At 56.0% G+C, this 27,495-nt stretch overlaps 1 protein-coding gene across 4 annotated transcripts; it reads left to right on the top strand.

Annotated features, from left to right (window-relative positions):
* Positions 1-194: 194 nt before the first annotated feature.
* Positions 195-27,495, top strand: KLHL26 (kelch like family member 26). 4 transcript variants are annotated; one of them, XM_074337833.2, is made up of 3 exons: positions 195-448; positions 22,215-22,397; positions 24,613-27,495. In XM_074337833.2, the coding sequence occupies exons 2-3, from the start codon at positions 22,229-22,231 to the stop codon at positions 26,178-26,180; spliced, it is 1,737 nt and encodes a 578-aa protein (XP_074193934.1). In that variant the 5' UTR covers positions 195-448; positions 22,215-22,228; the 3' UTR covers positions 26,181-27,495. The 4 variants fall into 4 exon arrangements, with proteins under 4 accessions (XP_074193934.1, XP_019592313.1, XP_019592312.1 ...); XM_019736753.3 differs by having other exon boundaries at positions 197-448; positions 24,599-27,495; XM_019736754.3 differs by lacking the exon at positions 22,215-22,397 and having other exon boundaries at positions 196-448; positions 24,599-27,495.

Here is a 27,495-nt window from a genome sequence, read left to right as displayed (position 1 = left end):
CACCTCATCATCCGGCAGGCCCCCATTCCTAGCCCCCTCCTTGTACCCCTCTATGCACTTACCCATCCCACCCTCGTCTCGAGCCTCGCCACTGGCCACGCCTTTACCCCCCGAACTGTCTCCCTTGCCCCGCCCCATCCCACACCAGGCCCCGCCTCTCTGTAGACCTGTCCCGCCCCTCATCCCTGTCTCACCAGTCTCCCGCCCCTCTTCAGACCTGGCCCCGCTCGTCGCCAGGCCCCGCCCCTCCGCAGAACACGCCCCGCCCCCGTCCCCCACTTCTCGGTGTAGTGGACAGGCGCCCGGCGCCCGTCACTCGATCGCGCTGCTGCTGCTGCGGCGGCGGCGGCGGCGGCGGCGGCGGCGGAAAGATGGCGGAGTCCGGCGGTAGCGGCGGTGGTGGTGGCGGCGGCTTCGGCACGGGCCCGGGCCCCGAGCGCGCGAGCAGGTGAGACCCGGCGCGCAGGGTGGGCCTGCACCTGCTCCAGAGCCCGGGTGACCTGTGGGGAATCCTGGGGATCTTGAGGGACTGGAGAGCGGCCTGGGCCAGCGCCAGGGTCTTCCCGGGGGACTGTAGGCTTTAGGGGCTGTTGGGGGGCAGCTGAAGGCCGGGTTGGGGGCCTAGGACCACTAGGCGTCTACATGCGGCTCTAGGGGCCTGATGGGGCGTTGGGGCGCTTCGAGGTCTGAAGGGAAACGCAGGGGTTCCCGACTGGGAATGCTAAGGGGTCTGGGAGGCAGAGGGCCTGAACAGGGGCCATGGGTACTCTTGAGGTTGTCTTGGAAACTCCGAGGAGAGGACGGAAAGGAGCCTGCAGGGGCTGAGGCCCAAGGCTTCAGGATACGGAAGTACCCTGAGGGGTCTAAAGGTGGTCTTGAGGGGACCACCCTCAATGCTGAGGGGACCTGGGATGGGTGAGGACTGTGAAAGGCTGGGGGTAGGGGGTTTAAGTGAACCTGGGGACCTGGGAGAACCTGAGAAGGGAAGCTGAGGGGCCCTGAGGGTCCCAGTGAGTCCTGGTGGGCAGGGAGGGGTCTGGGGGCCCCAGGGGTCCTGAGGACTGGAGGACTGGAATGGGTCTTGGGGAGCCTGAGGATGGTGAGAGAGCCCTGAAGGTCTAAAGAAAATATGAGGAGGGTCCATCCTTGGTGTGCCTCCCCCCCCCCCCCCCACCCAGGCTAAAGGACTTGAAGCAAGGTCTTGCTGTCAGACCAAGGGGGCAGAATTCACCCCCTTTGGTCAGAGGGAGGCCCCCTTTCCCTTTGGCCAAATCCTGAGACTTGCCCTGAATTGGCGTAAAACTTGAACGTTTTTAAATGTGTTGTTCTGGGTTCTCAGAGGGAAAGAACACCAGCCTTAGGGTGCATGACCTCCCTCCCCCTTTCCATTGAAGAGGGCCAGCGTGGCCCAGACCCTCCCATCTACCCTCCCATTTGGGCCTTCCAGAACAGCCCGCCAGCCCTGGCTGACCAAGGAGGAAATTCTGCTCTTTCTTGCTGGTGAGCTGATGGGAGCAAATCATTTCAGCCAACGTGATGAATGATGAAGTTGGCCAGTACATACTGTGTGCTGTGGAGTCACTCCTCATTGTGGGGACCTGGGCTGGTGCTGGCTGAAAAAGCCTGATGGCCCAGATGCGTGAGTTGGGTTTTAGAGACCTCCAGTTGGAAGCAAGAGAGATTCAGAGGATTTGAGAAGACATTCAGAGGGTAGAGTGGGCAGCGCTTGGTGACCAGGTTGAGGTAGCACACAAGGAACACACAAGGGGACAGTGAGCCCTAGGTCCCTGCCTTGAGCCCTGGGGTGGGATAACCTGGGGCAAAGGCGAGGTATAATTAATTACATGTATATCATACAGTTCACTTATTTTAGCTGAACAGTTTGTTGAGTTTTAATAAATTTAAAGAGTATGAGTATGCACCCTTGAACACAATCCAATTTTTTAGAATATGTCCATCATACCAAAGAGTTCCCTCAAGCCCATTGCAGTGAAATCTGCTCCCACCCGCGGCCCCAGGTCCACCCTGATCTGCTTTCTAATTTTGCCTTTTTAGAAATTTTATAAGAATGGGATCATACATTATGTAGCTTCTTGTGTCAGTCTTCTTTCTTTTAACAGAATACGTTTGCAACTCATCTGTGTTGTCACAAGTATTAGAAGTTTGTTCTTTTTTCACTGCTGCATAGTATGTCATTGTATGGATGGATATAGTTTGTTTACCCATTTACTGGTTGAAAACAACCATTGGGGTTGTTTTCATTTTGACAATTACAAATAAAGTTGCTGTCAAGATCTGGGTATGCCTCTTTGTGTGGACATATATTATCATCCTCGGTAAATAAAAACCGAGGAGTGGAATGACGGGGTCCTACAGTAGGTATAGGTTTAACTTTTTAAGAAACTGCCAAGCTGTTTTCCAGAGTGGCCGTACCATTTTGCATTCCTTCCAGCAATATATGAGAGTTCCAGCTGCTCCATATCCAGACCTACTGATGTGATCAGTCTTTATTTGAGTGATTCTAAGTGTATGCTGGTATCTGATTTTGGTTTTAATTTGCATCTCCCTAATGATGTGGACATTTCTTCATGGTCTCATGTGGCTATTCACTGGCTCTTTGTCTCTTTGGTAAAGTGTCTTTTTAAATCTTTTTTTGCCCATTTCTTAGTTGGGTTGTCTTCTACTTAGTGACTTATAAGAGTTCTTTATGTATTCTGGATACAAGTTCTTTATCAGATATATGATTTGCAAATATTTTCTCCCTGTCTGTGGCTTATCTTTTCATTTTCTTAATGATATCTTTCACAGGGCAAATGTTTATCATTTTGATGGAGAGTAATTGATTAATGTCCTTCTTTTATGGATCATGCTTTCAGTGTCATAGCTAAGAAATCTTTTCTAGATGGAGGCACTTTCTTTTTTTTTTTTAAATGATTTGCTTTTTTTAATTGGGAAATATTTGGAAACTGTGTTTTTCCAGGACCCGTCAGCTCCAAGTCAAGTTGTTGTTTTCAATCTAGTTGTGGAGGGCGCAGCTCACTGGCCCATGTGGGAATCTAACCGGGGCCCTTGGTGTTAGGAGCACTGCACTCTAACCACTGAGCAAACCGGCCGCCCCTGGAGGCACTTTCTTTTTTTTTAAAAGATTTTATTCGGGAAGGGGAACAGGACTTTATTGGGGAACAGTGTGAACTTCCATGACTTTTTTCCAAGTCAAGTTGTTGTCCTTTCAATCTTAGTTGTGGAGGGCGCAGCTCAGCTCCTGGTCCTGTTACGGTTGCTAATTGCAGGGGGCGCAACCCACCATCCCTTGTGGGAGTTGAAGAATCGAACTGGCAACATTGTGGTTGAGAGCCCACTGGCCTATGTGGGAATCGAACTGGCAGCCTTCTAGAGGCACTTTCTTTTTTTTTTTTTTTTTTTTTTTTTTTTTTTTTTTTTTTTTTAGTTTTGTTCATAAATGGGGAGTGATACTTCCTCATGGTCTTAATCAGCATTTCCTTAATGGCTGATTGATGTTGAACATCTTGTCATGTACTTATTTGCCATCTGTATCTCTCTCTCTTTTTTTTTTTTTTTTTTTTTTTTAAGATTTTATTGGGGAAGGGGAACAGGACTTTATTGGGGAACAGTGTGTACTTCCAGGCCTTGTTGTCCTTTCAATGTTAGTTGTGGAGGGCGCAGCTCAGTTCCAGGTCCAGTTGCCGTTTTCTAGTTGCAGGGGGCGCAGCCCACCATCCCTTGCGGGAGTAGAACTGGCAACCTTGTGGTTGAGAGCCCACGCTCCAACCAACTGAGCCATCCGGGAGGCAGCTCAGCTCAAGGTGCCATGTTCAATCTTAGTTGCAGGGGGCAGAGCCCACCATTCCTTGCGGGACTCAAGGAATTGAACCGGCAACCTTGTGGTTGAGAGCCCACTGGCCCATGTGGGAATCGAACCGGCAGCCTTCGGAGTTAGGAGCACGGAGCTCTAACTGCCTGAGCCACTGGGCCAGCCCTAGAGGCACTTTCTTAAAAGACATCTCCCCCATCTGAGCTGCCCATTTGCCCCCTTTCCTCCATTCTAAGTGAAAAATCACTGTTGTCTGGAGCAACTGCTGGTGGGGCGTGTGTGTGTGTGTGTGTGTGTGTGTGTGTGTGTGTGTGTGTTTGTGTGGTGTACCTGTGGTGCTAGTGTGGGGAGAGGGGCAAGAAGCCCTAATGTGGTAAGATGGAGCGTACAGAAAGAGGACCACATTTTGAAGGAGACTGTGGCACACAATAGTCTCCCAAGGAGCTTCTGAGATGTAGGGCCTTTGTAGCATTGTTAATTTATTTGTTCCTTCATGACTTCCCAACAGGCCAGCCAGGCCTGGTGCATGACCTGCCCCTGGCTCGTTCCAAGGTCATGGCCTCTCAGAACCATCTGCCTGATCACCTGAGTTCAACGAATCCCGGGAGCAGTTTCTCTGGTCACTTTGTTGTATTATTTTTGTGTAAAATTATATAACATAAAACTCACCCATTTAAAGCATACAATTTGGTTGCATGTAGTACATTCTCATCGTTGTGTATCCATCACATCTAGTTACAGAACATTTCCATCACCCCAAGAGGAAATCCTGTTCCCATTAGCAGTCACGCCCCATTTCCCCTCTACCCCAGCCCCTTACAACTATTCCTCTACTTTCTGTCTCTATAAATTTGCCTGTTTTATAAATAGAATCACACAATACTTGAGCTTTTCGTCTGGCTTCTTTCACTCCGTGTAATGTTTTGGAGATTCAGCCACATTGTAGTGTATATAAGTGCTTCATTCCTTTTTATGGTTGTGTGATATTCTATTGTGCGGACATACCACATTTTGTTTATCCAGTCACCATAGGGCTTGCTTCCGCCTTTTGGCTATTTTGGGTAGTGCTGCTATGAACATAATATGTTTTTGTGGGAACTTCTGTGTTCCGTGTTGTAGGCTCTATACCAGGAGCAGAATTGCTGGGTCATAGGGCAGTTGTGTATCCTTGGTCAAGCTATCAGCACCCAGGACTGCTTGGTGTGTGTATTAGTGGAAATGCTTTGAGGGTGCAGAGCATGTCTTGTATGGGTGGAGAGCGTGCCTGGGGCATAGGTCGCACAGGAGAATTGTTCGAGAAATATGGCCGAGAGGGGGGAAGGGATGGAGTAAGGAAAACCTCTCTAGGGATTGTAGTCTGGCAGGTGGGAAGTCCCATCTGTGGACAAGTCAGTCCCTGGCCTTCTCAGAGAGACTTGTGGGGCTGCTGAGGTGGGGGCGGGGGGAGGCTGGCCTTGTCTGGGAAGCTGGTTTTCCGGCCTGTCAGGGGGTGTCTGCATCTGCTTTTTTTGGTCCCATGAAGGGTTTTGCCCTTTGGCCGGGAGTGGAGGTGGTTCCTGTCTTCCCCTTGGCCCTTCCAGTGGTCCCACGACTTGAGAAACTGTCCTCCAGGGACAGTGCCCCCCCACCGCCCCCAGCATTATATAACTTGTTTGTTCCAACTTCTCTTTTCGGAAACCAAGGTGGGGGAAGAAAGACAGAGAAAAACTGATTCTCCTTCCTTCCTATCTCGAGGGATCAACAAAAAACCCGTTGCCGAGTAGAGATGGTCGTTAGTGATCCAGCCGCACCTCTTCGATGGATGGAGCGGAGCGTCCGGAGTGTGGTGGCCTTGGCTGGGGATGGTGGCGGGAGGTGGGGGACTTCGTGAAGGATGACGCACACAAAGCACACTCGTCCTCCAGCGGGCCCCCTCCCAGCTCCACCTCAGGCCCTCCACCAGGTCCAGGCTCCTGGAGGGAGAGGAGGTTTGTGGCCACGTGGGGTATTGTGGCCACGTGGGGTATTGCGAGCGGGAGGAGGTCCTCTCCAGGGAGTTGCACCTCCCCAGCTAAAATTCCATCGCTGTGAGGTACCCCGCCGGCTGAGCACCAGAGCAGCCTTTTCGTCATGGAGTTCTCTTCAAACGTTGGGCCTTTGGCATCTTCGCTCCTTGGCTCATGTTCCCTAAAGGTGTCTGGAGGGGTCCCAGGCTCAGTGACTCACGGTGCTCCTGGGGGGTGAGGTGGCGGTATCTGGGTGATGGACATGCCGACCACAGCTGTTTCCATGGCAAGTTGTGGCCAGAACAACGTGTGAGTGGTTTGGGCACAGTTCAGCTGAGGTGTCTGCTCCTGGCTTGGTGGCCTCTGCTTATTTAAACGTTCCTAACAAGCCCTGTCTGGCTTTGCTCTAGATTGTGTCCATGAAGCCTCAAGTCTCTGGAAGAGTCCAGCCCCCCAACCCCCGTGCAAAAGACTGGGGGACAACTGACTTGCCTTCTAAGAAGGTTTTGTTGCTTTGCCCTCAGCCTCTTTGCAGCAGGGAGGGAGAGGCAGGAATTTTACCATTTAGAGATGGGAACTCCATTCCTCCTCTTGGGAATTCTGGGGGATCTGGTGGCTCCAGGGCCTTGTCGCACCCACACTGTCTATGGTTCCCTCCTTCCATGAGCAGCGCAGCCCCATATACTCATGCACCGGGGGCACATCTGCATGCTTCTGTGGCTAGAGTCCTCACCTGGCAAGTGGCACCCTAGACCCACTGGGCAGGGTAGCTGGGAGGGGGAGGCTGTGCTCAGAGGATGCCCAGCACATCCCGTGTGTGTGTGAGTGTTCGTGCAGAAGTGGCAGTGTCACCTTGCGGTCCTAATGCTGTCAATGTTCTGTCCTCTATGCTCGTGTGGGTCGTGAGGGGCCACGGGGTGTTGGCAGGTCACTGTGTCAGGTGGGGAAAAGAGAACATTGGCGTCTTCGTCAGTTCCGGCGGCTGTAACAGAATATCATAGACTGGGTGGCTTGTGAACAACAGACATTTCTTTCTTGAAGTTCAGACGCTGGAAGTTCAAGATTAAGGTGTCTGGTGAGGCTGCTTCCTGGTTCATAGATGGTGTATTCTCACTGTCTCCTCTCGTGGTGGGAGGAGCTCGGGAGCTCTCGGCAGTGCCTCGTATGAGGGCACTCATCCCATTCACGAGGGTGTCACCTCATGATTTAATCACCTCCCAAAGGCCCCACTGCCTAACACCATCACATTAGGGGTTAGGTTTCAACATGAGAGTTTTGGGGGGACACAAACTTTGAGTCTGTGGCAATTTGCCTGAGCAGTTGGGAGGACAGTGGCACCGTTTGTTCATGGCAATGAGAGGGCCAGTGGTGGGCCAGTGGGAGAATGGAACATGTCAAGTCTAGCTGCTTCTGCAACATAAGAGCAGATGCTGCCATGGGAGCCGGGCGCGAGCGGGGTGGGTCTTGGCAGCATGTTGGGTTGGGGGCCATTGATCCTGGGGTGAGCTGGAGGGTAGGGCTGGGCTGGAGGTGCTGGGGAGGCCAGACCATACAGCTCAGCCCTCCTTGGGCAGTGAGGCACCACGTTCCTCACCTCTGGGTCCCGCAAGCTCATGATGTGAAATTGCTCTGAAAACTATACACATGGCCCCGAACCTAGCAGTGTGACTGTTTCACAGCTGGACCGCTTCCACCCGGTAGCTGCGAGCCCCTGGGGACTCCTTCTTGTCGTTGACTATAGTTCCTGGGGTAGAAAGGTTTTATTAGCCTCTGCTATCATCGGGCCATCTCCAGGGATCCCACAGTGTGTCATCCACTTTCCTTAACCGTGGTTATTTTTGATAGCCAGTCCGCAGGGGAGAGTTCCGCAAGGCCGGGACGGAGCCTTTGCTTCTGCATCCCCCCGACCCCAGACACTTTAAAAGTGGGGCTTTCTCTGCATGCCTGCCCTTTAGTCTTTGGCATGTTTCAGACTCGGGGTTGAACACCCTGGAGAAGAAGGACGGAAGTCGGAGAAGGAGGGCGAGGGGGAAGGGTCTAGACAGAAACAATTCATCGACGTGGATGGAACTCATTTGGCACCTTGCTCCTCCCCTGGTGGCTGTCACATACCTCCTGTGTGCTTGCCGCTGTGCTTGATGCTGGGCCTGCTGGGGTGGGGGGTGCCAAGATAGCTGGACCTTGCTTTTGGGTCACCTATGTGCCAGCAGGGAGTTGGCGAAACAGGGGTACAGTCGTTGCCCCACGATTGCCATAAGTGATCCCATGGCCAAGTTCAAGATTCCCACTTTCTCTGGAAGGTTCTGAGAACCTTCTCAGGAATGAGGTTGAGCTAAGCCTGAAGTTAGTGTAATCAGCTCAGGGGAAGGGTGTCAAGGGAGGTGGACTCTTCTCTGGGTTCAGGTAAGTGGCCTGTGCAGGTTCTGAAGGTGGAGGAGCCAAGTTTTTCAGGGAGTGGGAGGCTGAGGAGCTGGAGTGGGTGGGAGGGACGAGGTAGGAGACTGGGGGTGCAGGGTTTGGGTGAGGCGGCACGTGGGTCAGATTTGTGTTTTGGAAGGATCTCTCTGGCTAGAGAGGAGGGACCAGGACCAAGGTGGGGGCTATGGAGAGGGTGAGGCGGGCATGGGTTTGGGGTTGAACTTGTGCGATGTGCTGACCAATCATGGGGGCTGGGCAGGGTATCACCAGATGTCAGGTTTCTGCCATGGCCCGAGGACTGCGTGATAGGCAGGGTCTGCGGTGAGGCGGGCAGGCGGGGGAGGATCAGGCCCACGTGGCCTGAGCGCCTGCGCTGCCAGCCAGCGTCCCATGGAGACCGGGGCAGGGCAGCGGTGGACGTCCCGCCGGGAAGGCTGGCTGGCTGCTGCTAGTTCGGAAAGCTTCATGCCTCCCCTGGCTCCAGGGCCTTAGGTCTTCCAGCCAGCATGTCCTGCTCCTAGGAATGTCCATTCTCCCAGGAAAAGGCCTAGTTGTGACCGCTGCAGGAGGTCTCTCCAGTTTGATTGCACTCAGTCATCAGCTCTGAGCTTCTCCTTGAGAGCATGCCCCCCACGCACGATTATTTGCTCTCTGCTTCTCTCATCTGTTGGCACGCATGTTGGTTCCATCTTGGAGCCACGTCCCAGTCTGGCTCCTTCCTCTTCCTCCTCCCAGCTCTGTGCCTTTGTTCCCCGACTCCAGCCAACGGGACCCTTCCAAGGTAGGCACCAACCATTGTCGCTTCCCTGCCCAACACCAGCCAGGCGCTTCCTCGCTCTCAGAACAAAATCCACATCCCACGTGACCCCATCAACCCACCTGCTGGGCCTCCCAGCTTCTACCGCCCTTCCCTCCTCCTGGGCCAGTTCCTCTCCTGGACCTTTCACCCGGCTCCCCCTGGAGTGTCCTGTCCCAGTGCTTTGCACAGCCGCAGTTGCCTGCTTGGGGCCTGGCCACTCTGCCCACCACAGCTCACCGCCCACCCTCTGCCCTGTATTCACGGAACATTCTTTGTGCTTCAGACCTGTGCACTCGAGAATGTGTGCTCCCTGAGGGCGGGGTTTTACTGTGGAGGTTCTGATTCTATTCAGTGAATACTCCCCACATGGTCTGCAATGGGTTTGCCAGGGAAGTTGACCTGACCGAGAGGCTTCTGGAACAGTCCTCCATGGCCCAGGAGGGTGAGAATCACCCCCCTCCTCCCTTTATTTCATGGCAGGGTCTGGGGAGAGGAACAGATTTTCAGGCATGTTATCAGTGAATCAGTCCCCTTGGAGAGGAGCCACTGAACAAGTACCCTTTGGTGGGTGTGCTTTGTGTAGTTAAGGGACAGGATCTTAACGCTGTGTTGAAGACGGAAACGGCCGGCTGCTCTCCCTGTCCAGCTGCTGCAGTGGGAAGTGGGGGCTCGCCTCCAGGTCCCCACCAGCAGACCCCCCTCCTCCTGTGGTAGCTGCTCCACAGCTGTGCAGACAGCTCTTAACACTTCTTAACCCTGGGGCTCCAGTCCCTTCTCACCCACCCTGTCCCGGGTCTCTGTAGACAGGCCCGCTCAGGATGCACAGGATGTGTCCCCCTAGTATTCCTTCCCTGCAGAGCAGGTTTGGGGTACATGCAGGCTGATTTCAGGCCCCTCACCAAGCAGCCCAGGGCTGATCGCCTCCAGTGCACCACCTCGCCACACATGAAAATATTGTGATTCAAGAGGAAGTAACCAGCACCTGTGGGGAATCGCAGCGCTTTCTGTGAGTGAAGCAGCTTCCGGAATTGAACATGCTCATCCTGGAGGAAACCTTGAGGCGTGGACCTTAGGGCTTTTAAAGGTCTCAAGGTCAGTCACCTGAGGATCGAGGCCCAAGATGTTTCCTGACGCCACGACTGTGAAATTCCACAGGGGTCACAGATGGATTGGGTGGGAGTGGGCTGGGCTGGATTTCCAGAGAGCTCGCCTCTCAGCCGGGTGTTAGGAGTAGAAGGAGTCTGCTGAAGGAAGCAGGGACAGGGACATGATCACCTGGAAGCGTCCGTAACGAGCTGACAGGGGCATTTTCTAGAGGTGGTTGTTCAGGGGAGAGCGAGGTGCCCATGAGTTGACAGGCATGTAGGGAGCCCCCCTGAGGACCCTGAGGCAGCTTCCATGTGGAAAGCTTCGAGGACAAAAGTCATAACTGTGTGCTGGCCTTGGTGAGGGCTGGGGGACGGGGTTTCCCGGGGGAGTGTTTCTTGCTCTCTCTCCTTGTCACTTGAGGAGATAATCGGGCCGCCTGCCCCTAAGGCAGGGCTGTTGGGAGCACACAAATGTTTATGCTCCATGTGAGTCACTTGCAGAAGCCATGGGTGGTGTTTTCCTTGCCATGGCTGATAGCATGAGTTGCTTTGCAGCTCCAGCCTTAGGCATCCTTCCAGCATTTTAGCATTTAGAGTTGCTGAACTTTAGCAGTGGGGGGCGCGGGTAGCTTTCTGACCTTTTCTGGGGAGCCTGCTGTCTCATTGCAGGCAGGCAGGCAGGCGGGGCTCAGGCTGAGTATGACCACCACCTACTCAGCCGGAGATCGCCCATCACCCCTCCCACCCCCCCATCCCTGGGGTAGGAAGCCTGTGTGCAGTGCAGGGAGAGGTGGCAGCTGGAGAAGTATTAACTCCACAGTGATTTTTCCAGAGGCTCATCTGGAATGTAGTGGACAGGAGGCCAGGATCTGAGGCTTCCAACACTGACGGCCTCAATGTTGGAAGTTTGGTTATGAGAGTGAGAAACTCAACTCACTGCCTTCAGTTAAAAAGTTATGAGAGTGAGAAACTCAACTCATTGCCTTCAGTTAAAAATTAAAATTCATTGTTCACATTAAAAAAAATATTCAGGAAGAGTTCCAATTTTAGGTCCATTGAGATCCAAGGCTCAGACAAGTCTCCTGAAATCTGTGACTCCTGTTTCTTAGCTCTGCCTTCCCTCTTGATTGGGCAAGATGACCCCACCTTGCTCTCCACCATCCCAGCATCCCCAGGGAGAGGGCAAATTTACATTCTGGTGAGTCTAGCAAAAGTCCCAGGGAAGGCTATGATTGGATCATAAGGGTCACACCCCCATCTGGGACCAATCAGTGTGGCTGGGAGCCTGGGAGGCTCTGGTTAGCCAGGCTGGGTCATGAGTCTCCCTTTTTAGCCCAGCAATGGGGTTTCCTGATTCCCACCAAAGGGGCTGAGAGTGAAGAATAGCAGGTTATTTAGGAAAATGGGGCCCTCATCAGAAGAGGGGAGGGATGTTGGCATCCCCTAAAATTAAGACATTCATGACAGGCCCCCTCTGATTCCTAAATTTGTGCTGCTGTTAGAAAGGCCTGGCTAAACTGTCCTCATGGCTGTGTCTGCTGTGTCTGGCTTGGCACCCCTGGGCACGAGCGCGTGCCATTTGGCAGAATCGTCCCTTTCGGGGCCTCAACACCTGCCCTGTCAGGAGAGGCCTCTGGGCTGGGCCCTGAGACACGGGAATTTGGCAGTGCTGGAATGTCGCTGGGTTTCTGAGTGGTGCTCTGGGCCGTGTAGTCATGCACATACTTGCCTGATCTGTAGAGTGAAGGGGTTTTGCTCATTCCGGTGGCTCTGTTTCCAAGCCCAGTGCAGAAGGGATAACGTGAGGGGATGGGCTTTGAACTGGGATCAAACTGGAGTCAGTGGGTAGGAATGGAACAGGTGAAGCCTGGGCCTGAGACGTGCTCACTAGTCTGCCCCTGCTGCCCCTGGCATGGGGACCCCAGCTGGGCTTGGAGGGGCAAGGGAGGCTGTGGGGGAACCTGCTTTGAGAAGGCTTGGAGGTGAAGGCATGGAGGAACATGGAGAGCCGGGAGACGGGGGTGTGGCATGGAGTTGGCCCTTTAACGCGGGAACAGCATGAACAAAGTGTGGAGGCCAGACATTACAGAGACAATCCTGCTGAGGGCTTCCTGGTTGAGCCCAGGCAAAGGATAATATACCCAGTCGCAGGACTTGGACCAGAAGGGTGCAGGGGAGAGGTGAAGAGAGCAGGTACGTGTAGCAGAGATCTGCAGCAAGCAGACATGTGAGTCAGGCTCTAGCCAATGCTGCCACCTAGCAGCCATCCACCTGCCACCTCACCCATCCACCCACCCACTCACCCATCCATCCACCCACCTATGCATCTGTCCATCCATCTACTCACCTACCCATTTGTCCATTGTGCATCTGTCCATTCGTCCGTCTGTCCATCCATCCATCCATCCATCCATCCATCCATCCATCCATCCATCCCCATCCATTCACCTGCCCATCTAGCCATCCATCCACCTGTCCGTCAATCTACCCACTCATCCATCCATCCATCATCCATCCATCATTCGTGTATCCATCCATCCATCTGTCCGTCCACCCACCCACCCAGCCATCCAATCGACAAGCGTGACTGAGCTCTGAGTACATTCTGGGAATGGTGCCAGGCACCAGAACACAACAGGAGACAGAACCCACCCTGCCCTGCCCCGGTTAAGCTCCTGTTTCAGCCTCAGGGAGACAGGCTGGGAACAGATGAATGGCGTGCCAGATGGGGGGATGAGCTGGGAAGACAACTAGAGCTGGGCTGGGGTCTGAGGGGCCTGGGTGGTAGGTGGGGTGACCTCCTTCATAGCGACTGGAAGATTAGTGGGCTCATCCACACCTTGGCCCTGGCTGGCACCGAGGAACTGCATCCTGCCCTCCCTGTGTCCAGCCCCACATTCACCTCCTGGTTTGGTTCCCTGGCCAGGGGTGTCATGGGATCCCCCCACCTGGGGCTACAGAGAGGCCGACACTGGCCGGGCCTCTTGTGTGTTGTGTGGCCTTGGACCTGTGTGTGCCTGAACCTCTCTGTGCTTCAGTGGTACTGGTGTCAACCTGCCTAGGCCGCCCACCGAGACGTGAGCTGGGAGCCAGGTCTGCAGACTGGCCCATAGCCCCGCATGCAGTGTGTGTTCACTTATCAGGCTGGGGAGGGGTGGAGGCAGAGAGATTGCCACTGGCAAGGGAAGTGGAGTCTGGTTGTCCCTTCTTCCTAGCCTTGAGAAGTAGTCAGAGTGGGGCGGGTCTGGGAAGCGGGGTTGTTGCCCACAGCGCCCTCCTGTCTATCAGTATAGACCAGACCCCATGCGTCCTGGGCTCCCAGGGGCATCGGTCAGAGGCTGAGGTGAGGGCACAGAGCCCTGACAGGAAGTTACAACCCAGCTTGAGGGGCATCAGGCTCATAGGGACCAATGAGGAGTGAGGCTGTGGCGAGCCACGGGAGGGGGGACTTCGGCAGGGGAGTGATGGGGTCTGATATTGGGCCTTTGCACTGGCAGGAGGGTAGGCAGTGTCTACGGAGTACTTCACTGTGACCCAGTGAGAATTGGAGTGTGGGGATCCGTGCCGTTTGGCTCCGTCACACTTACAGAAGGGCAGGACGACCGAGTTGGCAGGGCCTGTCCTGAGTGGAGCTGGCACTGAGAGCGGCCACCCTGAGCCAGCTCTGTGCACGAGGGATCTTAGGCTGGCCTCAGGGCAGGGTCTCACAGTGGCGCTGGTGACATATAGGGCCTGGCAGAATGGGAGCGGCTTCTCTCATCTCGAGGATCCTTGAGAGGATTCATGAAGGTTCTTTCGAGATGAATGAGAGAGAGTTCCAGAACCTGCCTGCCAACCCCACTGCCCTCCTCAGCCTCCCTGGCTGTCATGTGGGGACTCTCAGGAGGTGTCAGCCCCACATACTGGAAGGTTGCACAGTACTTCCTGCCGGGCACTCCCTAATACCCCCTCTCTTCTGTCACCCTGTCACTGCCTGGCACGCACAGACAAGTAGAAGCAAAGCCTGTACATATGGGCGGTGGCTCTGGAAGGTGATGCTATGAAGAAGATGACACAGGGGGCGGAGGGGAGTGTGGCCTGGGGCTCCTTTACAGGGCTCAGAGAGGGGGGCCTCTTTAGGCACCGTGCTTCTGGAGAGGGCTCCCCGTGGGTCTGGCTGTGTCAATAGCCTGTGACTCTTGGAGGAGCCAGGGCGAGCGGGAGGGAGCAGATGAGGCTCTGTCCCCACCTAGAGGCCTAGCACACCTGCCCTCCCAGGACACACACCATCCACCCACAGGGTTCACAGACCGGCATGGCGCTGGGCAGACTGTTTTAAATTATTGCAGATGTCAGAGAGTAACCAGCATGATGACCAGGAGGGAGAAATAAACAAGTTAATTGCTGATGCTGTGGAGAGAGCCCAAGCTTGGGGGATACGGGGTGTGGGGCCCTGACTGGGTTTTCTTCTCTCTCTGGGTCTCTGTCTACCTCTTTGGGTCTCTCTGTCCCCTTCTCTCTGAGTCTCTGTCCCTTCCCCGGGTCTCTGTCACCTTTTCTCTAGGTCTCTGTCCTCCCTTTTTGGGTCTCTGACCCCACCTGGGCCTCTGTCGCCCTCCCTCTGCGGGTCTGTTCCCCTTCTCTCTGGGTCTCTGTCCCCCACCTCTGGGTCTGTCTCCTTCTCTCTGGGTCTCTGTTCCGTCTGGGCCTCAGTCAGTGGATTGGAGTCCTAGCCTGCTGGGGCGCTGCTGTGGAGACCTTCTTCTGCATCGAGGCTTCATGCTTGTCCACCCAGAAGCCCTGAGCTTTCCTCTGCTCCCCTGGGAGCCCAGGGATCAAGCTCTGCGAGAGAACTGCAGGCGTCTCTGAAGGAGCTGCCCCTTATCTGTAGGGATGGCCCTCGAATGGGCCTGCTGCCTTATGGGGGTGAGGGGGACAGAGCATTCCCAGGAGAGAGGTGCCTACGTGCCCATGGGGGCCACGGACCAGTGCAAGGTGCCAAATCATGGAGACTCTATCTTTGGGCTTTGAGCACAGTCCTCAGAGCTGTGAAATACTGTAACCATGGCAACAGCAGCTAGGGTATCTGCCTCTGTGGAGCGTGTGGGACCCTGGCTCTGGTGCACTTCTTACCCACAGAGCTGCACGCCCAGGAGCCAGCCATGGCCTTGGCAGAGCCAGCAGGCTGCAGTGTAGTGAGCAGCTGTGCCGGCTGTGCTGGGCCTGGGTCTCCCAGCTTGAAGGGGACACTTGCTGCTCTGACCTCGTGGGCTAGCAGGGGATTCATGAGGTTGTCTGTGAAGAACCGCTCAGGTCAGGTGCTCCATCAGTGGGCCTGCCTTGTGAAAGGTCGGAGGGGGCCGGAGGGGGAAGGCACAGAAGTTTCCAGTGTGGCCAGACAGGAGGTGGGGGAGGGAAATGTGTGAAATAGGGCAGAGGGCTGGCCCAGTGGGCTGCCAGAGCTTCATCTGAGCTCTGAAGCCTGATTCCCCCCTCTCTGGGTCTCTGACCTCCCCCTCTCTGGATCTCTGTCCCTCTCTGGGTTTCTGTCCCCCTCTCTCTGGGTCGGTGTCCCCCTCTCTGGATCTCTGTCGCCTGAAGTGCAGTGTCTTCCCTGCGGCTGCTCCCAGGACCCTGGGTGGAGCGGCCAAGCTCCCTGGTACAGCGTCAGCCGGGGTGTGAGCCAACCAGCTGTGCTGCGCTGCTGTGCTCCTTGGAGCCACATGGACAATAAAACCAAAATTGGCTTTGAAAGTGGAAGTGCTCTCCGTTTTGAGGGGAAGTGAGGGAATTTGCATGTCAGAACAGTATGTTAAAGGGGCAATACCGGCAGACTCTGTTCTGGCCTGAGTTTTGGGCTCCATGTGGGGGTGGGAAAGGATTTTACAAAACCCCAAAGAAATGTTTCCATGAAATTCTCTCTTGTTCTTGCCTTTTCCTTTTTTTTTTTTTTTTTAACATTCCAAAGAAAAGAATTGTTCTGGGGCTTTGGCGCTCTCCTGTAGGGTTGGGAAACGGAGCACGGAGACTATGGCCAGCATTGGGTGAGGATAGGAGAGGGGAGCCCCCAACTCCACTATGGGGTCCTGTCACCCCTGTGGCTCTGCACTTCCTGTGGCTTCCCCCCATGAGGCTATTCCTGCCTTGAGCTGGGTCCTCCCAAAGCAGAACCTAAGGCAAGGGCTCCAGCCTGTGCTATGTTTGGGGAGGTGACCCCAGGACTGGGGCGGGGCAGGGACGTAGCACCAGCAGGGAGCTGGTGACAGCATGGGCAATGGGCTTGGTGGCCGGGCTTCCCTGGGAGGTTGTGGGGATCCTGTTACGGGTGGTCTATCTGGGGGTATTTACCCCATGTAGTCCCACAGGCCATCAGCCACTGTGTAGGGGAAACCCCAAGGGAGGCAGAGGCTGTGTCCCTGTGTCCAGCACAGGGGTTCCCAATGACAGCGCTAGGGAGATGTAGCACGGGGATGGGGGGCAGGACAATCCTGAGCCCAGGCCAGGCCTGCAGGGGCGCGTGTGGCCCCTCGGAGCCCAGATCCAGGCAGAGGGTGCAGCCTGGGTGGCAGTGAGTGGCCTCCAGAGACACCCTGACCAGCTGCTGACGCACTGGCTCCGATGACTCAGTACGGGTGACCATGGCTCGGATGGCGGTCTGGAGGCTTGGACCGGCCCAGGGCTGCTGCTGCCGCCTTCCTGGGGGCCCGGGGCCCCGCCGCACTGGCCGCCCCCTGTCTGGCCTGCCTGAGTAATGGGTCCTTGCCTTAGTCATCAGTCCCAGGCCTTAGCCCTCCCTCTTCCTCCTGCCCACCTCCGCCCAGCCACGCCTGCCTCTCTGTCCAGGCTGGGCCTCTGGTCCCTGTCTGCTTTCTCCTTCTCTCCCTGAGCTCTCCCAGAGACTGTGAGGTTTGTGTGGGGTAGGACTGGGGCTTTGGGGATAGTTGTCCCATCTGTGAGATGCGAGAAAGGAAACAGTGTATGGGGTACCGGGAGCCTTGCGTGACACAAGGGGGACATGGGCGCAGAAAGGGTCTGCTTCCCACCCACTCAGTGTAGCTTGGCTCATACCCTGTAGGCAGCAGCTTGGTTGGGGTTCCAGCCGGGGTATTCTAACTCCTGCATAGGAACATTTTAATTGCCTCTGTGCTTAGTGAAGGGCAGCCCCTGTTGGAAGGCATCAAAATTCTTTATACCTCATTGAATGGCGTTTAGCTCTTTTCCCATCTTTGGCCCCCAGACACGATATTTGGGGAATATCCTCACGCATCTCTCTTGCACATGTGAGTGTATCTCAGGTAAATCCCAGAAGTAGACTTGCTGGGTCGAGGACGTGAGTTCTTAGAATTTTGCTAGATCTGCAGAACTACCTTACTGGGGTTGTCCCACTTCACACTCCCACTGGGAACGGGTGTGAGTGTCTACTGTGTATGAGACAGCACGACAACTCTGCCCACCTGAGGGGTGAAGCCAGTCTCTTGGCGAGCAAACTTCCCATGTTTGGAAGAGGCTTACTCTCAGGTCTCTCCACCTAGCTATGCTTCCTTTCCTAGGAACCGTCAGCCCACGTCATTTGTGTATTTTTCTGAGGTTGCTGCCTTTGTATTGATTTCTTGGTACTCTTTATATATGGAGGACCACAGTAAATATATGTTCAGGGACTGAGCAGCTCCATGATCAAGTTGATTCTGGTGTGGTGTCTTTCTTCTCATGCAAATGTGCACATCCATGCCGGTCCATGGGCTTAGGGGAAGCACAGCAAGTCCTCCTGCCCTGCCCTGAAATCTTCAAGGAACTTGTAAGAAAAAATGAGGCAGCTGAAAGCAAAATGGCAAAATGCACAGAATCTGTGAGGCGAGGTGTCCACAGAGAGGCCAACCTGGCGCATTGGGCACCTGCCATGTGCCAGTACTCTGTGGGTGGTTCCAGGCTTCAGGTTCCCAAGTGCCTGTCCCCGTTCGATGGCCCATGGGTGGCTTGTATGGGTAGTGGTGGGATGCAATCCCCCACTGGGCCTTGCCACCTCCCTAGCCCAAAGGGAAGCTGGGGAAAGTTAGGTGGTCTGTGATCCATCACTTTCCAGGAGGTGATGGGGGCTGGGGAGCCCTGTGACATCTGTGCTCCTGCCTGCACCATTTGACAGCCTATGAAGACCCAGAGATGAGGGAACATTCCTGAGTCACACTGCTGGCTAACAGCAGGGCAGGGGTCAGAATCCTCCCTTTGCTTCTCACACCAGATGCCAGAGAACATGAGGCCTGTGGTGCAGCCCTGGCAGGCTTCCTGGAGGAGCGGGTCTCACTGAGCTTTATCTTCCAGTCTTTGGGTACTGGCCCAACCCCCAGATACTCGGCTCAAGCTCTGGGTTTGGGCTACTCTAGGGGATCCTGGGGATAAAGGCAGACTGCTGGTGCTTGGACCTGCCGAGTCCAAGTCTGCTCCTGGGAGGGAAGCTCCAAGGGGTCATCTGCACAGAGAAGGTGGTGCACTGGGCCAGGCAGGAGGGGCTATGGAAGTGACGGGAGGCAGCTCCACACGCCTTCAGTGCAGGCGAGGCCCTCTGTGGAAGCTGGGCCCAAGGCCTAGGATCCAGGATGCAGCCAAACCCTCCGCTCTGAGGGAGAGGCCCTGTGGGGGTCATCATCTAATCCCCAGGGTAGTAGGGGTTGGGAGGAGAAGCCGGGACACCCCCACTTTCTGGCCTCTGCATCTTTCTGCCCCACTCCTGTCCCCTCTCCCTGGGGCATCCACAGCTGCAGTGTGAAGCTGATTCTGGTGGTTTGACCTCATGGGTCCCCAGTTCCTAGGGGGTGAGGGCAGGGCTGCTCCTTGTTCGTGCTGTGTCCTTCCCCCATGGGAAAAGGACAAGGGGCTGACAAGGCCCGTGGGGGGTGGGATGGACCTGCGTGCCTTAAGGGTCCTTGGAGGCTCATGAGGGCCGTGGCCTTGGCCGAGGTAGCCCAGAGGCCTGTTGAAGGGTGTCAGCAAGAGGGCACAGTGAGACCCCACCCCTGGAGTTGTCCTGGAAGGGGCTATACAGTACAGGGCAGCCCTGGCCAGAGCGGGAGCACACTTTAAGGTCCTTTGATTCCCGAGGGTCTATAAACCAATGACGTACTGTTCATGATCTTCAGAACCTGAGCCTGTTGTAGGGTCTTGGGAAACTGACAGCAGAGACTCAGGTTATAACAGAGGCTGGTCAGAAAGGGTGGGCTGGTTGCAGCGGCTCCTGCTGCTCGGTTCAGGGGAGAGAAGGGGACATGTGAGGTGGGCATCCCTTCCACCTGGTAGGAGAGGCGACCAGACCAAGCTAGAGACTCGGGGTTCTCCTGAGCCCCTTTCCTTCCCTCACTCTATGGCCTTCTGCAGATGTGGCCTCCCGGGCACACCAGGCCCCCCAGCATTGCCAGCCCAAGTAACCATGGCGCTGGGCTCCGAATCACGTGTGTTTCTGCCTCATGGGGACGGGAAGCCTTTGCGCCAAGCACAGGCTGTGTCCCCTTGCCATGTCCCCACACCTCAGGACCCTGAGCACCTTGCAACCCTTCCCCTTAGTTGGCCCTCCCCCTTTCCCAAGGCTCTCTGGAAGGATGCTAAGGTGGGTGGCCTGTGCAAGGTTAGGGACCTCAGGGTGGCAGCTGCTGCATGGATCCAGCACTGACTACATGCCCTGTGTGTGTGGCATCAGCCCTTGTACCACTGGTAGTGTTTTGGGAGCGGATGGGCAATGGGGCCAAGGGGACTTCTTTCTCCTGCTTTCTTGGGAAGGCTGGTGCCCACATTCCTGGCCCTCACTTGTGCTCAGGCGTAGGTCCCAGGAATGGGAAAGCTAATTCCAGAGAGCCTGAGGCTGGGGAGACAGCAGGGTGCTGGGATGGTGGTACCTGTGGCACGGGCTGGGAGAGTCCCGGGGTGTTCTTGACCCACTGGGGCCTGACCCTGGAGCTGACAGCACTGTCTGCTCCTGTTGTATCAGGAGGATGGAGTGATGTATTGGTGCGTCCAAACCATTCATTCCCTGATGCATTCTACTAAGTTTTTGAGATGAAACAGCAAAGGACATGGGGGCGATAGAGGGCCTCATACCCTGTGAGGTGTTGGAGGTCATGCAGGGTTTTATGCAGGACCTGAGAAGGCTTAGGTGTCCTTTCATTCTGTTTTCTGTTTTGTTTTGTTTTGTTTCTTTCTCAGGTGAAATTCACATAATATGAAACCCACCATTTTAAAGTGAACTATTCAATAGCATTTAGCACATTCACAAGGTTACGCAACCAGTGCCTCCATCTGGTTCCAGAACACTTTCGTCACCCTGAAGGGAGCCCTGTCCCCATGAGCAGTCCCTCTCCATCCCCCTCCCTATCCCCTGACAACCCCTAATCTGTTTTCTGTCTCTATGGATTTGGCTGTTCTGGACATTTCCTATCGATGGGCTCACACACCATGTGGCCTTTTGTGTCTGGCTCCTTTTACTCAGCATCGTGCTGTTCACATTCAGCCACGTTGTAGCGTGAATCAGCTTCGTACCTTCTCACGGCTGACTAATATTCCATTGTGTACACACGCCACGTCTTGTTTATCCACTCATCTATTGATGGACAGCTGGGCTGTTTCCACCCTTCTCCTTTTTAAAACTTTATTTTTTATTCTAAAGAGGTCTTTGCCTCCTGAATCCTCATTTGGAGGTACAGGCATCTCTCCTACCTGCCCCCATCCTCCCACATAAACCCCTCTTCTTATAACAGATATTCTCGCTTTTGTGGCTTCCCCACAATTTGCTGTTTCCCCCTACACTGGCCAGGGAAGGGGGTGACAGCAAGCTCCCTACACAGCCGGCTGCTTCCTGGGTTCAGGTTCAGAGCCTACTGTATCCTCTTATAGTTCGGGGGCCATGGGCAAGCTGCTCAGCCTGTCCCGTCCCTGGCAGGCGGAACCCATGGGCCTTTTCCTTGATTAGGTGGCCACCGAGTGCAGCCCAGAGCCAGATTCTTCTGAAAATGGTCGGGGTGACTTTGTGCTTATGTGGCTGCTCTCCCCCAGGGTGTTGGGCACAAAGGCATGCTGGGCAGGTGTTGGAATGGCTGGGCCTTGAAGGTCAGCCCTTCCTGGAGGTGGCACTCCCTCCCCCCGCCCCCAGTAAGAGGCTGGCCCGAGGGACCGCTGTCCCCAGGGCCCAGCGCTCCTAGGCAGCTGTAGGCTGAGTCCCTCCTCCACACCACGCTGGCGCTCTGTGCCAGCACCTAATTCCACGGTATCCTCTGTGTGGGAGAGAAGATGGGTTTACCCATGAGGGTGGCTCTCTAGGGCCCAGGTGACAATGATGTGACATGAAGAGGGCTGCACCTCAAAATGAGCACTCAGGAGGCACATTCAGAATAAAAAATAATGGAATAAAGTTGTAACAAGGAGAGGGTTGGAAGCCACCCAAATGTCAACAGATGGGTGAAGGAATTGTAGTGCATTCACACAGCGGAATACGACCCAGCCATAAAAAGGAGGAAGCACTGCCACTTGCCACAGTGTGGATGGACCTTGAAAACCATGATTCAGAGTGTGAGAAGCCAGACACAAAGGCCACAGAAGGCCACAGGATGTAGGATCCCATTGATATGAAATGGCCGGAACAGGCAAATCCATAGAGACAGAAAGCAGATTAGTGGCTGCCAGGGGCTGAGGGAGGGGGAATGGGGAGTGCCTGCCCAGGGGGACAGGGTTTCTTTTTGGGGGTGATGGAAATGTTCTGGAACTCGATAGAGGTGGTGGCTGTACCACATTATGAATGTGCTAAATGCCATTGAATTATACACATTAAATGGTGAATTTTGTGTTAGGTGAATCTCACCTCAATTAAAAACCAAAAAAAAGGGACGTCTTCAGGTCCTGGGTGAAACCCTGCCCATTTCACAGGCAGCAAATGGCATCCAGCCAAGGCCAGTTGGTGGGCAGGTGGCAGACACAGTTGGGACCCAGGTCTTGTTTCCACTTCTCTGGGGGTGGTTCTGGAGATTTTGCCTGTGCCTGGGGAAGCTTCAGAGCCTGGGTGAGCTGCCCAGGGTCCCCTGGCTGAGACCAGCCGGCCCTGAGGCCTCTTATCCTCTCCCCACTCTGCTCTCCTGCAGCATGGCTGACAAAAATGGAGCCCTCAAATGCACCTTCTCCGCGCCCAGCCATAGCACCAGCCTCCTGCAGGGCCTCGCTGCCCTCCGCTCGCAGGGTCAGCTCCTGGACATTGTACTCACTGTCAACAGAGAGACCTTCCACGCACACAAGGTGGTCCTGGCCGCCTGCAGCGACTACTTCAGGTGAGCGCAGGCCCTGGGGACGGGCCAGAAAGCACCCACCCTTCTAAGAGGAGCCAGCTCAGTGCCAGCCAGGGCGGGAAAGCTCTGAGGGAAGGTGGCTAGTGTTGGCCCAACATCCTGTAAACCTGCCGTTTTTCTCAGGTTTGCAATTTATTCAAACTTTTTTGGGACATTGAACAAGCAAGCAGAACATGCCTGGAGGATAGAGCTGGCCCATGAGCACCCACCTTCCCTGCGGGGATGCTGGCAGAGCTTCGCCAAGTTTTCACTCTGTCTTTATTTGACACTCGTATGTGCCACGTGCTGTGCTGGTCTCAGGATCCAGCAGGGAGAAGACTGGCACAAGTCCCTGCCCTTGTGACAATTGTACTCAGGCCGAGGGACACGAGGGATGCCTAGACAGTGGCCCCTGCGTGCACCAGGCTCTGTCCCAGTTCCCACATGACAGGCAAGGCCTTGCTGGGTGTACGGGTCAGTCTGCCACGAAGGCCTTTTCCTAAAAGCACCTTCCCTGTGCTGGGCTGGGTGGAGGATGGAGGCCCCCAAGGAGCAGGGCCTGGGCCCATTTTCCTCATCAGCTGGGGGCTGTCATGGGCTGCAGACATTCTCCTCATTCCCTTGGTGATCAGCTGGCATGCTTCTTCCTGCCAGACTGTGACCCCGACAGAGAGTGCTGTCCTGGGGGTCGTTCTACCCTGCTTTGCCAGTGGTGGCCAAGGTGCCGTGCCACCATCTCAGACAGCGCCAGCCCAGGTCCACACCACGTGGGCCGCATACTTCCCAAGGCCAGGGTGCCCTGCCCAGTGTGCCCCCTGGCTACCCACCCCTCAGACTCAACGAGACCCTTCCGGGGAGCTGGAGACACCAAGCCATCTGGGGCGCCGCTTCTATTTTTATTCTGGATTTGGGGATGGGCGGGCCGGCCCAGGCAGAAATGCCCTTTAAAGGCTCCTTCGCGCTGGCACTGCAGCCGGCAAGCCCTTAAAAGGCAAAGCTCCTCTGGTCGCCGTGCCTGCCTCTGCTTCCAACCGGCGATGGGACTCGCAGGGACAAGACAGGGCAGGGCCCTGGAAAGGGCAGAGCGCTGCTCCTGGAAGGACCATGGCACTGCCTCGTGGAGTGCTGGGCACTTGTTTGTTAGTGGCCCCGAGGCAGTGTCAAGCTCAGCTGTCCCCGCTCTGGGGCCCACAGCTGGCCCACACTGGTGGTGTGCCTGGGCAGCAGGCATCTGTTGGGCAAATGGGCGAATGGACATGGGAAATTCCCTCCCCTCAGTCAGCCGTCCCAATGTGTGCTGATAGCAATCACAGTTATGGTGAAATGCCAGCTCGCCCCCTGAGAGGAGCCTCCCACGTACCATCTTCTAGAACCTTCACGAACTCTGAGCTGGTGCTGGGATTCTTACCCCTGTTCCTGGTGGGGTTCCCCTGAAGGCTGTGGGGAGCTGCGGCCTAGGTCCTGTGTCCCAGAGCAGGAGAGCACGGCTGACAGAGCTGGGGTCACTCACTGGGGATCTTATGGTGGGTTAGCACTCCTGCAGGCCGTTCCCAGGGGCGTCCCTAACCACCACCTAGTCACTCTCTGGATACGTCAGTGACCCCACTGGGGTCCCCCAATGGGTGCTCCCACCTGAGGCCCTTATTCCCTTCCCATCCCTATGTGACAGCGGCTAAGATTCAGGCAGGGGACGGTGTAGCCACCTGCCAGGTGAGCGTGCTGGAGACGGACTGGACTCTGTGAACTATGGCATGTATTCCTCTGGGCTCCCTGTCTTGTTTTCTGATCTTGCCGCAGACTGGTTTTCACGGTTGGGCACTGAGGTGGGGCTGGAGCTCTAGCTCCCGAGCCAAAGCTAAGGTTTGGTCTCCCTGCACAGCCACACACACACCTGCCCTGCTGCGAGCGGCCCTGCTTCCCAACCTCTGAATCAGCTGGCCCCAGCTGCTGCCCACGCACGTCTGGGCGAGGCTGGGCGGGGCCCCACTCAAGGGGCAGAGTGTGGAGCTGCTGTTGGTAGGAAGATGCATGGCTTCAGGTGGATTAAAACTCTTCCTTTTCTTTTGTGGGTGTCTTGAATGCACACCTGGCCAGCTCTCCCTGGCTGGCCAAGCCTTGCCTGCAGTGTCCCGGGGCCAGGCCGTCCAGGTGACCACAACGCCTTTTGGCTCCCTGAACCCACATGCTGTGTTTACGACCCTCAGGGCCATGTTCACAGGTGGCATGAGGGAGGCGAGCCAGGATGTCATCGAGCTGAAGGGCGTGTCGGCCCGAGGCCTGCGGCACATCATCGACTTTGCCTACAGCGCTGAGGTCACGCTGGACCTGGGCTGTGTGCAGGACGTATTGGGCGCAGCTGTGTTCTTGCAGATGCTGCCGGTGGTGGAGCTGTGTGAGGAGTTCCTCAAGGCCGCCATGAGCGTGGAGACCTGCCTGCATATTGGCCACATGGCCACCACCTTCAGCCTGGCCTCCCTCAAGGAGTCAGTGGACACCTTCACCTTCCAGCACTTCCTGCAGATTGCTGCGGAGGAGGACTTCCTGCAACTGCCCCTGGAGCGCCTGGTCTTCTTCCTGCAGAGCAACCGGCTGCAGAGCTGCGCTGAGATCGACCTGTTTCGAGCTGCTGTCCGCTGGCTGCAGCATGACCCCGCCCGGCGGCCGCGTGCCAGCCACGTGCTCTGCCACATCCGCTTCCCGCTCATGCGCTCCTCGGAGCTGGTGGACAGTGTGCAGACGCTGGACCTCATGGTGGAGGACGTGCTATGCCGCCAGTACCTGCTGGAGGCCTTCAACTACCAGGTGCTGCCCTTCCGGCAGCATGAGATGCAGTCCCCACGCACGGTGGTGCGCTCCGACGTGCCCTCTCTGGTGGCCTTCGGGGGCACACCCTACACTGACAGCGACCGCGCCGTCAGCAGCAAGGTGTACCAGCTGCCTGAGCCAGGTGCCCGCCACTTCCGTGAGCTCACGGAGATGGAGGTGGGCTGCAGCCACACGTGTGTGGCGGTGCTGGACAACTTTGTGTACGTGGCTGGGGGTCAGCACCTGCAGTACCGCAGTGGCGAGGGCGCGGTGGACGCCTGCTACCGCTATGACCCGCACCTGAACCGCTGGCTGCGCCTCCAGGCCATGCAGGAGAGCCGCATCCAGTTCCAGCTGAACGTGCTATGTGGCATGGTGTATGCCACGGGGGGGCGCAACCGGGCCGGCAGCCTTGCCTCTGTCGAGCGGTACTGCCCGCGACGCAACGAGTGGGGCTACGCCTGCTCGCTGAAGCGCCGTACCTGGGGCCACGCGGGGGCCTCGGCCGGCGGCCGCCTCTATATCTCGGGGGGCTACGGCATCTCGGTGGAGGACAAAAAGGCCCTGCACTGCTATGATCCTGCGGCCGACCAGTGGGAGTTCAAGGCGCCCATGAGTGAGCCCCGCGTGCTGCACGCCATGGTGGGTGCGGGCGGCCGCATCTACGCCCTGGGAGGCCGCATGGACCACGTGGACCGCTGCTTTGACGTGCTGGCCGTGGAGTACTACGTGCCCGAGACAGACCAGTGGACCAGTGTGAGCCCCATGCGGGCCGGCCAGTCAGAGGCGGGCTGCTGCCTGCTGGACAGGAAGATCTACGTGGTCGGGGGCTACAACTGGCGCCTCAACAACGTGACGGGCATCGTGCAGGTGTACAACACGGAGACAGACGAGTGGGAGCGCGACCTGCACTTCCCTGAGTCCTTCGCGGGCATCGCCTGTGCTCCAGTGCTCCTGCCCCGGGCAGGGCCCAGGACGTAGCTCCTGGGACTTTCAGCCCCCTCCCCGCCCCCAGGCCTGGCTGTGTGCCGTGCTTGCCAGGGCTTCGGTGAGCGCACGTTCTGAGGAGGACCCCACTTCCCTGGGCTGGCCACATAGGCCTGCCATGTTGATAAACCTCCTCCCCAGGTCCTTCCTTCCCAAAGCAGATGGCTTCCTTGCCTGCCCAGGGAGCCTGCCAGCAAGGAGATTGACGTGTGGTGGCAGAAAACTTGAGCCTGAGGCAGTTTCCTCGCCCACAGGGGGTTCTCACTTATGGGTAGGAATTGGGGTCTCTTTGGGGTGTTGTTGTGCCCTGGTATCTCTCATCCCTCAGCCCAGTGGTCTTAGATTAACATCTAAGACCACTGGGCTGAGGGATGAGGATGCGAGCTCATTAATGTCATCCCAAATCCATGGTGTGCCACTGCCCCCTCCCTGGTTTCTTCCGCACGTGTGTTTTAAAATTAATGCACCCCAAATCTCTGTCACATTTGGACCCCCCAGAACAGGAGGGGCTCAGAAGCACCCAGCTTGGGGTGATAACCAAAGGATGGTTCTGTCTCCCCAGTAAGCCTGAGCTGCTGGGTGGAAGGGGGGCCACAGAGGGTGGTGTGACACTCGTCCCCATTCCTGTCCTTGGTCCGAGCACCTCAGAGTGTTTGCTCATTCACTTTCAGGAGGAAAAATCCACAGCCAGCTTCCAGAGATGGTCTTTACAGGCCTCGGACCGTCCACAGGACACTGGGCCATGTGCGGGGCCCCCAGGAGAACCGGGCCAACATGTCCTTGTCCCATGGATGAAGGGAGACGCTGCTTTAGAATCCCAGGGCATCTGCATTCCACAGGTCTGTCCAGGGATTTTCAGTTTTCATCCTCTCTCCAGCCCTCTGCTCCCCACTTGTCCTGTGTGCAGGTTGACACACCACCCAGCCTGAGGCCACTGCTGTGGGAAGTCGGGCGGGCAGGAGCCTCTCTCTTCAAGGGCTGCGAAGCATCTCTGGCCACACACATTTGTTTTGGTGTCTAAATCTCTAAACCATATATATATTCTTTGGTTCCGTTTTGCTTATTTTAAGAGGCCAGCACCACTGTCTTATAAATGGGATTTGGACCCTTGGGGCACCTTAAAGTGTCTCTTCTGCTGCTAACAGACGATTGATGTTGTGTCTCTGGGAGCCACTTGCCGTGTAAAGAATTAACCTCATACCTTAGCAGACATTGTCTCCTAATATTTTCATTGTATTTAATAAAAATGTTATGGTGAAAAGATGGAGCAGGCCCCGCACCAAGCGTGTGGGGCCTGATGGGTCACAGA

Source organism: Rhinolophus sinicus, chromosome 15 (genome assembly GCF_057876585.1).
Source record: "Rhinolophus sinicus isolate RSI-liver-muscle chromosome 15, RSI-T2T, whole genome shotgun sequence".
Taxonomy (NCBI): domain Eukaryota; kingdom Metazoa; phylum Chordata; class Mammalia; order Chiroptera; family Rhinolophidae; genus Rhinolophus; species Rhinolophus sinicus.
The sequence above is the reverse complement of the archived record's forward strand: the minus strand, read 5'-3'. Positions and strand labels throughout refer to the sequence as shown.